Raw genomic sequence first — 11958 nt, 5'->3', positions numbered from 1 at the left:
ATATGCCATACTTATAAAATATTATAAAAAGTAATAAACACAATCTATAAAATATTATAAAACATAAATATAAAGGCAATATACTATAATAATAAAGGTAATGTTCATAATAGTAATGATAAAAGCCAATAACAATAATAAATAGTTCACAAAAAGCGCGGTTGCCTAGCAACGCGTACAACCCGGAAACCAACGAGGCGCCTTGTGATTGGCTCGGCGCTCAGAGCTATCAGGCGGGAGCATCCCAGTGTGCGCTTTGCTGATTGGTGGCGCGCGGCCCTTTCCTGTCAGCTGATTGGCTGAGGCGGAGGCGGGAAGGACGGAGGGCGCTGAGGGGCCGCGGTGGGGCCGTGAGGGGCGTGGGGGAAGCAGCTGCCGGCGCCTCCGCTCCGCCGAACACACAAAGGAAGCGAACTCCCAGGTGCTGCTGTGTGGGCTGGGTTGGGGCTGCATCACTGCTTCCTGAGCGCCGCCTGCCCTCGGGAGGCAAAGCAGCTCTGCCCGGGTCGAGATGTGGCTTTGGGCAGCGCCCGGTGCGCTCTGGTGGATCTGGTCACACCGTGAAGGTTCTGTGCGGTGTCCCGGGCCCTCCCTCCTCCTCAGGGGCAAACTTAGTTCGGAGTTGTGCTCTTTTAAACGAGTCATTCTCCCAGAATGGGTTGGGGAAAAGCCTTGGAGCGAGGTGACCTTTCCTTTTGGAAGGAGAGGTTGGCTGTAAACTCATATCAGGGCTCTTCTTTTGCTAGAATTGCTTTTTCCTATTGGGAAGCTCGATGGTGAAGCTGAATCATGCCATGCATTGGTGCTTTTTTGATATATATGTTTAATTATTAAAAGTCAGATGAGGACACAAGTCAGTGAGTCAGTTTATCCCGGGGAATCTGCTAGTTTAAAGCAGCTGTCTTTGTCACTGCTGAAAAACTATGATGAAAAAAAACCCACCCTGTGTTGTTCAAAAATATTGAAGCCAGTTATGCCTGCAATATTTTTAGTTCAATAATTTCACCTTTTTAACACGAAGAAATTGTCTTTTGTTATTCAGAGATATTCAAGGTGATAATCACAGAATAGTAAAGCGAGTGATACTCCTTTTCCCCTGACTAATTACCACATTATTTGTGGAAGATGTTTGTAAATATCTCATTTTTAAAGTCACTGTCCAGTTTTATTTTTTGTTGTTATAAAATGTACAAGCTGCTGTATGTTTGTAATTTATGACATCTTGCAGTTCAAGATGGACCTCTAGAGTTAAAAAACTGGCTGGTTTTAGTTACTTAATATTCTAAAATATTTTTTCCTGCGTGGATTTGTGTTCTATCTGCAGTCTGACTAATGGAATCTGAACTGGTGTGTGCAGCTTATGGTGTTTTTATTTAAATTGCTGATGTTACTCTTTAGCTGGTGGCAACTTGCTCTTGCTTGTAATGATGACCAAGTCTAAAATGATGATGTGTGGGATGAGTTCCTATATTCCAGTTCTGCTAACATCCTGAGCTGTTACTAGCTTAACAGCTTGTTTTTATTTGGGGCTGCATTTGTTTCAGGCTTTGTTTGTTAGCATTGAGTTACTAATTCTGTATTTCAATTGCAGTTTTAAACCTGAAGTAAACGGGAGAAAAACTGGCAATGCCTTCTGATGGGGCAGAATATACCATTGGGGGGGTGAAGATCCTCTTCCCCTGCAAGGCTTACCCCTCCCAGCTCGCTATGATGAATGCTGTAAGTAGAATTTGTACTGGCATCTGCCAGACTAAGAGCTTGTGTTTTCCAATATTTGGAATTCCAGAATCTCTGTCAGCATTTAGAAAGCTGACACATTAAATTCAGAGCTTGCAGTAGCTTGAGAATTTCAGTGGTAACCACTCAGTGTTCCCTGTGCTGTGCAACATCTGGACCATGATTAGGGAATGGTGAAGTACATTTTGGATTTGGGAGCATTTATGTCAAGAAACAAGTTCCATGTGGTGTAAGTATGTGGTTATTTATCTAGGTATGCTGTAATAACAGTTGTATATAAATGTTCAAGTTTTTAGGGACAGGAATGATTTAGTAAGACATGTTGTTTAAACAGAATAATTGCGTATAGTAATATTTCAATAAGTTTTCAGTTTTTTGGAGAATTTTTCAAAATGAATTATTGCATTTATATTTAAATATTTTTAAAAAGTTTTAACCAGTGACAGCACAAGAGGGCACAGCCTTAAGATGTGCCAGGGAAAGTTCAAGCTGGACATTAGGACGTTATTGCTGAGATTAGCTAAAGACATCTGCTTTGTTTTCTGTTAATTCTTTTTCTTTTATTCTCCTTAAAGATTGTTAAAGGCTTGAATAACAGGCAGCACTGTTTGCTGGAGAGCCCCACAGGAAGTGGCAAAAGCTTGGCATTACTTTGTTCTGCATTATCATGGCAGCAGGCTTTGTATGGTACGTGTCTCACTGCACAATTTTTATTACAAAAGATAAAATAATTCATTGTTTTTCATCAGCCTTTAAACATTTGGTTTCAGGTCTGGGTCCACCACTGGACACCTTGCCTTAATACCCCCATAAAGCAATAGTGCTAAGCTGGGTTTAGATCCCATAAGGGAGTGGCTGTTGGAACTTTGGAAGAAAATCCCTGTGGGTTGTGGTTGTATGGATGGAAGAGGGAGGGTTTTCCTTTCTGTGCACTGCAGTTCTTCAGAGGGTGACCACAGCTTATGACTGGTACCTGAACTTTCATCTTCACTGTTGTGCACCTCTGGCTCTCGTGTCTGGAGTGGTTTTTAATGACAGACAAACGACTTTGTCCCCCAGAAAAACCAGTGCCAACCTCATCGAGTGACAAGGAGGACAGGAAGGCAGAGCCGTCCCCACCGTGTCGCTGCAAGTGTCACTCCCAGCCCAAGAGCAACGAGGCTGCAACGAGTGTGACTCACAGTGCTCCTTGTTCTGCCAATTATCCTGACACAGGAACTTCCAGAAAGCCTGGAAGTTCACTGACAAACACAGGTAACTTCATCTGTAGACAGCTAAAATTCTGCTGCTTTCAAGCCAAGGACTTTTTTTTACCGTAACAGCAGACATGGTTCTGTCCTGCATGAAATCTGTACAGTGGTTAGTGTGTCTAGAAATATCTAACACTGTTTTCTACACCATATATTTTATAGTAATTCTAGCAGTTACTATTCTGTAGTAATTACATTTTAAAATGTTGCCCTTATTTAATGCATCCCTAGTAATGGACATCCGTTTTATTTTGTTAATTACAGAATGCAAGGAAAATGAAACACTGGCTTCAAAACTGTCTGCCAAAAAAAAGTTATCCCTTCATGACAGTGAGAACGATGATTTTCAAGTAGACAGGAAAAGGATTCGTCCTTTAGAAACAGAGCAGCAGGTGAGCAGAGTTTATGGGCAGTGAAATAATCTGGGTGTAGCTGAAGCAAACTCTCAAATCCCAGTTAATGTTACTGAGGAGGGTGTAGGAAATAGCTGAGTCATATCACAGTCACAGTTTAGAGTGACAGGGTTTCGTTCATTTTTGTTGTTACTTGTTACAAAGGAATCCCTTGTTGCACTAAATTGTTCATTATACCCTGTCCTAAAATCTTTCTCAATTAAACAAGTAATATCCCCAAAATATATTTATTCCCAGTTGGTAGTATTGTAATTTCTGTAAGTTTTGTAACAGTGGGAAAGCAAAGCAAGAAAAGCTCTGCATTATCTACAGTTTCTGTTATAATTAAAACTTTATAGCTTTCCCTAATGACTTTTGTGTGGCTTGGATTTGGTTAAACTGTTGATGCCCAGTTACTAAAACAAACTCAGGTGAAACAAAACCAGGGCTGCCAGTGTGAGCACATCCCTCTGCCCAGTGCATTTTTACACTGTTTCTTTCCCCAGCAGGTTAGAAAACGTCACTGCTTTGCAAAAGGAGTCCAGTTTGTTGATGCTTTAGAAGTTTATCATCAGAGAAAAAATGGAGAGCTGACTGTTCACTCTGAAAAAAGCATGAAAGCCACTACTTTTTCTCCCCAAACAGTGAGTAATTCAGGAATATTTTTTACATCAGGAGTGTTAGTTAAACCATTTTAAACAATATTTTATGTGAAGGGGTTATGCATGAAATGCAGCTTAATGAAGTTTGAGCAAACATTGCAGTTAATGTTCTCCAGTGTTTTTGGGGTTTATTTCCATTTTCTGTAACAGAAGTGTCACATCAGAAGTTAAGATACAGCTTTTTACCTGTTTCTGCAGCTTTTTACCTGTTTCTGCAGCTTTGTTAGGCATTTTCTGCATTTCTTACTGTTTAAAAATAGATTTTACATGAATGTTTTTGGAGCAAAAGCAGTAGAAGAAGAAATGGGAGGCAGTAGAGAGCTGAGTGTGAGAGGCCAAGTTATGTTAGTGATGTAGTAACCACAAAAGAAACCAAAAGCTATAGGATTACTATAAGATACTGGGAGCTAAATATTTTCTTAACAGAAGTGAATCTGTGTTTTAGGCCATTTGATGTGAGATAGTTTATATTAATTTTGGAAAGCTCTGTAAATTTTTGACTAAGATTTGAAATGCTTTGTGCCACTGAGCTTCAATTGGTAGTTTGAAATCCAAACACCACCAGAGTGTGCTGTTGATTTTCAAATAAAAACACCTTTCGTCCTTCCTGATTGTAAAATTTCCTTTGGTACTTTGGTGTGGGTGCATGAAAAATCTGATTTAAAACTTCTAGAAATTTATTTTCTAGAAGAAAATCGAAAACTAAACAGTATACTATTTGCTACATCTTTAGAAGGAGTTATTCCTGTTTAAGTTTCTTTTTAAGGATGAAAGAATAAGGTATTATTTTGCTGTGATGAACTTTTCCTTTAGCAGACTGAGAACTTACCTGGCATCAAGAAAATTGCAGAAAGTAAAGCCTCATTTCTCATTAGTAGTTCTGAGCCTTAACTGCATTTAGTTCAGAATAGGAAGGGCATCACAGGAAAGCTGTTAGGTGTAAAAATGCTTTTCTAGTATGGTTTAGGAAAAGAAGTCAACAGAGCTGCTGTTCAACACTTCCCTAATGGACTGTGTATTTAGGGTGGTACAATAATGTGGTAACAGCATCGTCCTGCTCACTGAGGCAACGCTGCCTTTGAATAACCTGTGTTTTACAGTGGTCAATCCTCTGCTTAAAGCAGATTTAGTTTCTTATCAAGTCCTGTTTATACTCCACGAGGGAGAATGGGTTGGTTGTTTTAAGAGCACAAGAGGTGCTGCCCAGCACTGCTGCATCACGACACCTGCAGATGTGTGGCTGAGGATCCAAACCTGTTCTCAGCTGCTCTCACTCCAGAGCCTGGGAATCCATCTCTGGCCCTCTGCTATTAACTCCTGCAAGGGAGGGCAGTTCCAGTGTGAATTTAAAGGGGAAATTATACCCTCAGGGTACTCTCTTGATTACTTCTGTCAAAGCATATGGCCTGAGAAACTGGGGCAGCTGTGTTAAGGAATCCCCCATTTCTAGCAGGGAAAGAAAGTAAACAGTAAATGGAGAGCAGTGTAACAAACACTTGGGGTATCAAAAAACAACTGTGAAAAGAATCTGTCTTAATGTGCTAGCCCATTGCAGTTTAACATATTGCTTACAACCTGCACAATGGGGTTTGAGTGACTTCTGTTACACATTCCAGGGGACTGGCAGCCTGTTACAATCAGGGTCTGGACTCCAGAATGGGCTAATTTACCACGATGGGATGAAGAAAGTTGTGGATTTGTATTACATGCTCTCACCTGACACCGTATCTGATCCTTTTCCTGCTGATTGACGTTTTGAATGAGCTCTTTGAAGCAAGTTCCAGCTTAATTAAAACGTTTGCTTGGTTAGCAGTGATCTGTGAAAGCCTGTGATAAATATTGAACCGGGTTCACCTGCTGGTGACTGGAGGAGGATAAACAGCTGCTTTGTGTGCTTTAATCAAGAGGCTGCAGCAGCAGCAGAATACGGGGCTTTCTGAGAGCTTCCAAAGGAGCAGTTGAAAAGCTCTGCTAATGTCACTGCTGATATCTCCTTAGATTGTGCTTGTGTGATATTTCACACAAGAGACGTTCACTGCTGCAGCATTCAGGTGGCTTTGTAACTGGGAAATGTAGATGGAGATATGAAGAACTCCTCTTACCTCTTTGTGTTTCAAAGATCACAGCCCCAGTGTTTGTTTAGCTCTATTTTACACACAGGACAGGGTGGTGGACTTGATTATTCCTTTTTTAATCGGACTTCCACGTTTTTGCCATATAAATATTGATGTGATAGGCTGTTTTATCTAGCCCTGACAGAAGTACAAACAAGCTGCATTAGCCTAAGGTCCATATAGGCTGATATCTGATCTCTAATGGCATCTGCTCCTGGGTGTTTCTGATTAAATACTGCAGAAAGTACAGGAGGATCTTTTTTTGCTCTCTTCCAAACGAAAATCCCTCTTTCGGATTCCAACAGCTGAAAACAGGTTTAGCTTTGAAGTCAGAGGGTATTAAGAAACACAATTCTGTTGTTTTAATATGAATTATTTCTAATCAGCCTCCTCCCCTAATTCTTTCACAGATAAACTGAAACATTTTCTAACTTTGTTACATCTTAACGGGTATCTCTGTGGTATGAGTGTAAAAATTCATGCTTTGAGGCAACACTGCCGAGGAAACCCCTTGTTCATGGAGGGTTTTCTTTCTTTCCGCTGTAGAAGTGGGAGAGAAACAGCACCTTAGGTGTTGCTATATGATATCCACACTCGGTTCTTAGAGAAGTACAGAATTAAAATAGTTTGCCTTTAATAAAATTTAAAGATGTATTTTAAGAATTCAAATTCAAATCGACTCACTTGAGTAATGTGGAAAGAATATGAAGAACTCAACTTTTAAACTATGTTTTAACCAATTTTCTGAAGATTTTCTTCATTATGAAGGACCTTCTAAAAAGGTTTTATTTATTGATATATTTGGGGCTGATGATGTCTGTGGCTTTCAGAAATGCTGTGACTACTTCAGGCAGTTTTATTTCTTGACTACTTACTATAAAATCAGCCTGACTTTACAGCTTTCTCAATATTGTGGGTTTGAGTGTTTTTCGAACATAAAACTTTTTTCAAAGTTAAAGGTAACATTTTAGTACTGAAATAATGGCTAAAGTGCTTCTTAATGCCAGTATTATACCAACTCCAAACCTCTTAAACCAAACTTTTAAGCCCACCTGTAAAACACTGTAATAATCCTCACACATGAGAATACTTCATTTCTTTTTTATGAAAAGAATAATATCTGGTATTTTAAGCCCATCGTAGGAGAACCTTCTGTTCATGTTTTTATATATTAATTTGAGCTGCATTTTCATGTTGTTCTAAGAACTCTTGCAAAACAGCTGCCTGATGGGTCCTAATATTTTCTGTTTTTTGGCTTAGCATAGTGAAATATTAGTGGTAAAATCTCATCTTGGTGTCCTGTATATTGTTTTTCCCTCTGAAAACACAGTCTGACTTGGGTTAAAATTAACAGATAGACGTGTTCTTAAAGGTCCTACGCAGTCACTGCTTCAGTTGAATTAATTTTTAGCTTGTAATATGGTTTTCATTATTTCCAGGAGCAAAGCAGAATCTAACTGATAGAAATATCAAGGTAGCATTTGCATTGGAGCTTTCTGTGAGAGCACAGAGCTGGGCATTGCACGTATGTAACATATACCATATGTCAGCTGTTTCCTGCTTGCCTGGTGACAAGAGCCCCATTCATAACTCTTCTTTTTATCCTTTCAGTGAATAAGTAATTATTCAATATAGAAGGCAGGATATTTGGAACTGGCTATTTAATGTGGCAGCGCAGGGTAATGAAATCTGCTGTTCCTGGCAACCTGAGAGGGGAATGTAACAATTCCAGCATGGGTGTAACTTTATCTGCTTTGAGGCCTGTTTATTTGGCACATCAGTGAACCTTTTATCCCAGTGAGTGGCAGCTCCAGAGGGTTACATTTACATGCTTTCTATCATGTATTGTAATATTTAATGGCAGACAAGGCTGAGTGGGGCTGAGGGAAACACGAACTTGCTTTTCCTTGGAGTGGAAGCTGAAGACAGCTTGATCCCCAGAATTGTGGTGTAACACGCAGCATGACTTAGCATTTGTTTAGAATGGATAATCTTACTGATACAATTCAAGGGAGGGAGGAGTTCTGCTGTGGGCAGCTACATGTTGTTACCTGCACTACCACCTGGAGCCCAAATACAAACTCTCTGACACTGGGAAAACTCTTTAGTTTTCATGAGAGGTGTGTTTGGACATGGTTACACTTGAGTTCCTTGTTTCCTATGTGTCTCTTCAAATTCGTTATGACAATTTCATGCCAGTTGTTTCAGTATGTGATGTTCTGAATGATGGTGCTTCTCAGGAAATAAAAAAGGCTTTGAACAAATGTTTTACAGGATTAGGTTCTGTTTAGAATTATTCCCTGTGTTTCTTTTGTTCTCCTGGTTACTCGATGGCCTTTGGCAGAATGGCACAGCAAACATGTTTCTAATGGAGAATGTGTGGTGTAGTCTGTTTTATCTGCACACAGAGTTCCTGAACTGTCTACAGATCTTCTGCTTGCTTTAAGGAAAAAAATTATTTTGAGTATCTGCTCCAAGCTTTCTTCATTGAAGGTTTTGGACTCTTGTTCTATAACAGGAGTGTCCTGAGCTGAAGCTTCAATGTGAGAAGCTTTATTTGCATTATTCACATGTGTAAATATTCCACTGGATTCTTTCTGGCTGGGTTGTGGTAAAATTGTGATTACTGGAAGGTTTTCTTTTAGGGATTTCCAGGCACAAGGATGTGGTGCTTTAACATTTTAGAACTTTTTGCAGCCTGATAGGCAGCCCTGGTGACTGAACCAGCTATCCCAGAGGACACTTTCCAGACCATAAGCAGATTTAGCACATTCATCTTACAGTGGGATCTTGTGAATCATTTTTTTGTCTTGGTTTGCAGCCTCCTGGCCCTTGCACTGAGTGTTCCTGTTCTTCTGGAAAAGAACCTGATAAAGATCCCAGTCACACGAAGAAGAAAGAAAATGGAGATCAGTTGTGTGTTCCCAAGATTTTTTTCGGGACACGAACACACAAGCAAATTACCCAGATCAGCAGGGAGCTGAAGAGGACAGCATATTCCTGTGCCCCCATGACAATCCTTTCCAGCAGGGATTATACCTGTATTCATCCAGTGGTGTCCAACAGTAGTAACAGGAATGAAATGTGTGTAGAAATGCTGGAAGGAAAACATGTGAGTAATTTTGTTTGAGAATATAAGCATTCATTAAACAAAGTCAGATTTAACAGCTGGAATGAGTAACATTTTATGCTTCTTTATATTATGTTGGTTAAGTGCCACCTGGTGACATTAAAATTCAATATTAATTGTTAGAGATTGATACACAGTAGCAATACTGCAAAACCATACCATGGCAGGAATAAGACTTATGACTGTTAGGTTAACGTTGTAATAAGACTTAAATTATTTCTGGGTTTATAAATGAAGAAGAAAGAAGTGTCCTTTGTTGATGTACGTTTTAGAAACATGGATTTACCTGACATGAGGTGTTACTGTCTGGCATAAAAAGCAGCTGTTGGAAATGTTTCCAAGCAATAGCCAAATGCATGGAACATTGGAAGATTTTAACCTGCTTGGTTTTATTATTTCTTGTACCCACTAAGTCTCTACACTTTGCTTTCAGGGCAGGTCCTGCTCTTATTACCACAGTGTTCACAAGCTCAGTGAACACCATGCCCTGCAGCCTGCCAGTGTGTACCAGGCTTGGGACATTGAAGACCTGGTGAGCCTGGGCAGGAAGCTTCGTGCCTGTCCCTATTTTGCAGCCAGAGAGCTCATGGTGGGGGCAGACATCGTGTTCTGTCCTTACAATTATCTCCTGGACCCACAGATCCGGGACAGTGTAAGTATATTGCTGAGAAGTGGCAAGAGCTGAAGTTAAAAAGAAATTAACCACTGAATATTATATTTCTGTGGTTAGCTGAGATCCCATTCATTTCCAAAATGCTACAAAGTAACTCCTGGAGGTTTTCCCCCTTGGATATTTTCTAGGTTATGGAAATTGATTCAAAACCTGAAAAGCTTCATTTGCACTGTGATGCAGAATATGCATTTTTTAACAGGATCCTGTTAGTTGCTGTTTCTCAGGTCTTTCACTCTGTTTTACTAGACAATAATTTTATTTTTTAGATGGACATTAAGCTAAAAGACCAAGTAGTCATTTTGGATGAAGCCCACAACATTGAGGACTGTGCTCGGGAGTCCGTGAGCTACGGGGTTACCGAGAGCCAGCTCCGGGCTGCCCGAGAGGAGCTCGATTTCATGGTCAACAACAACATCAGGCAGAAGCATCATGAGCCCCTCCGAGCTGTGTGCTGCTCCTTGATAAAGTAAGGCAACTTTTTTATGGCTTTATATCAATTAATATTTGTTAAAATAACCTTTAGATTCCTTTTGATGGTATAAGTTACTCTGTAACTTAACCAGATAAAGTGCAACAAAGGTACACTTAAAACTTATGCAGTTGTTTGATTTGTGTTCATTTGAGGAATCCACAAGGTTTGATCTATTAAAAAAACTACTGGTCTCGCATAGAAATGTTGAAGTTTTCTTTTGCAAAGTCTTGTGCTCTTGAATGATGTGCTGCTCTTTATGGGGCTTTCTTGGACTCCTGGTTTATAAAGCTCAGTATGAAAATTTTCATAAGATGAATTTTTGTATTTCACACATTTGTTTGCTTATTTGACAAATAATAATAGCATTATTTTGTCAAATAATTAATTAGTTCATGTTTATAGGATGCTTTCAGAGCTTTGGACAGGAATCTGTTCTTGGAATCAGATTGGAATCCACTGAATTCTTTGTAGCTGAAAGTGAATTTGTCAGTCATGCCCTTTGTTTTCCCTGGGAAACAGCTTCCTGAAAGGGGACAAGCTGAACATAGGTTAAAAATCATGAGAGGAGATGTAACAAAAGCAAATGGACAGAAGCCTTGGAAGAAACAAGAGGTCCGGGGCAAAATATTTTGGGTGAAGTAGAAGTATCAGTCAGTAGAAAAAAGTGAATAATGCTCCAAGTGGCTTTGCAGTTAACTGAGTTCTGCTTCAGTGTGTGCAGTATCTTCATTTTGCTGCAGTGGACTGTGCAGCACAGCACAGGAGGTGTTCACTCTCCCATCCTCACTCTTCTCTCAGAGTTAATGTTCGTGTCACACAGAGACAAGGGACTTTTTCTGCTTGGCAGAAGCCAATTCCCCTACCTTGGATATTTCAAATGTTAAACTTTAGTAAAAGATAAGAACAGCATGGCTGAAGATTTGATTGCCTTAAGCTTTTTAACCTTATCAGGAAAACTAAGGTTGATCGTCTTGGCAAATCTGCCAGCAGCATGAAAAGCAGTTGGTGGAAAGCAGAAGACTGGGTGTAAATAGCCAGTTATAGGTAAAATGTCCCTGCACAGTGACATGACTGCCAAATGCATGGGGAGCTAGGAAAAAAAAAAATAAATCTTATTTCAGTTCTAAAGATCCTGGGCCCTCATTCCAGAAAGCACTTAAGGATGGGCTTGGTGCCACAGAGGTGCTGCAGTGACCTTTGTGAGGAATGTGCAGATAGACCAGTGGAGGTGTGCTGGCAGGCTCTGCTGCTGAGATGCACATTTAGCAGTGCTGATCACTTTGTTCAATGGAATATGCTGTGTCAACAGTGGAATTTTCTGGTAGTGAGGGAAGCAGCAAATACTCTTCCTGGAATTGAAGGCATGTGTGCAACATGCATTCATTCTTTTCCTGGAAATACTGCATACAGCAATTTGCACTTCAAAACCAAAGGTTCCTTTCTGGGAATCAATCTAATTTTATTTATGCTTCCTGCCTAGCTCTCAAAATAATTTAACAGGCTTTGCAAGTAAATGCTTTAATGTTAG

General features: G+C 40.0%; 1 protein-coding gene across 1 annotated transcript in view; it reads left to right on the top strand.

Moving 5' to 3' along the window:
* Positions 1–385: 385 nt before the first annotated feature.
* BRIP1 (BRCA1 interacting helicase 1) overlaps positions 386–11958 on the top strand; it is a 47562-nt gene continuing 35989 nt past the window's right edge. Inside the window, exons 1-9 of the mRNA XM_058854388.1 lie at positions 386–566; positions 1592–1719; positions 2313–2424; positions 2797–2991; positions 3252–3379; positions 3889–4023; positions 8977–9267; positions 9719–9937; positions 10225–10424. Coding sequence (XP_058710371.1) covers positions 1627–1719; positions 2313–2424; positions 2797–2991; positions 3252–3379; positions 3889–4023; positions 8977–9267; positions 9719–9937; positions 10225–10424 — 1373 coding nt within the window. The 5' untranslated portion in view covers positions 386–566; positions 1592–1626. The remainder of the gene's footprint in view (positions 567–1591; positions 1720–2312; positions 2425–2796; positions 2992–3251; positions 3380–3888; positions 4024–8976; positions 9268–9718; positions 9938–10224; positions 10425–11958) is intronic.

Source organism: Poecile atricapillus, chromosome 21, assembly GCF_030490865.1.
Source record: "Poecile atricapillus isolate bPoeAtr1 chromosome 21, bPoeAtr1.hap1, whole genome shotgun sequence".
NCBI lineage: Eukaryota > Metazoa > Chordata > Aves > Passeriformes > Paridae > Poecile > Poecile atricapillus.
The sequence above is the reverse complement of the archived record's forward strand: the minus strand, read 5'-3'. Positions and strand labels throughout refer to the sequence as shown.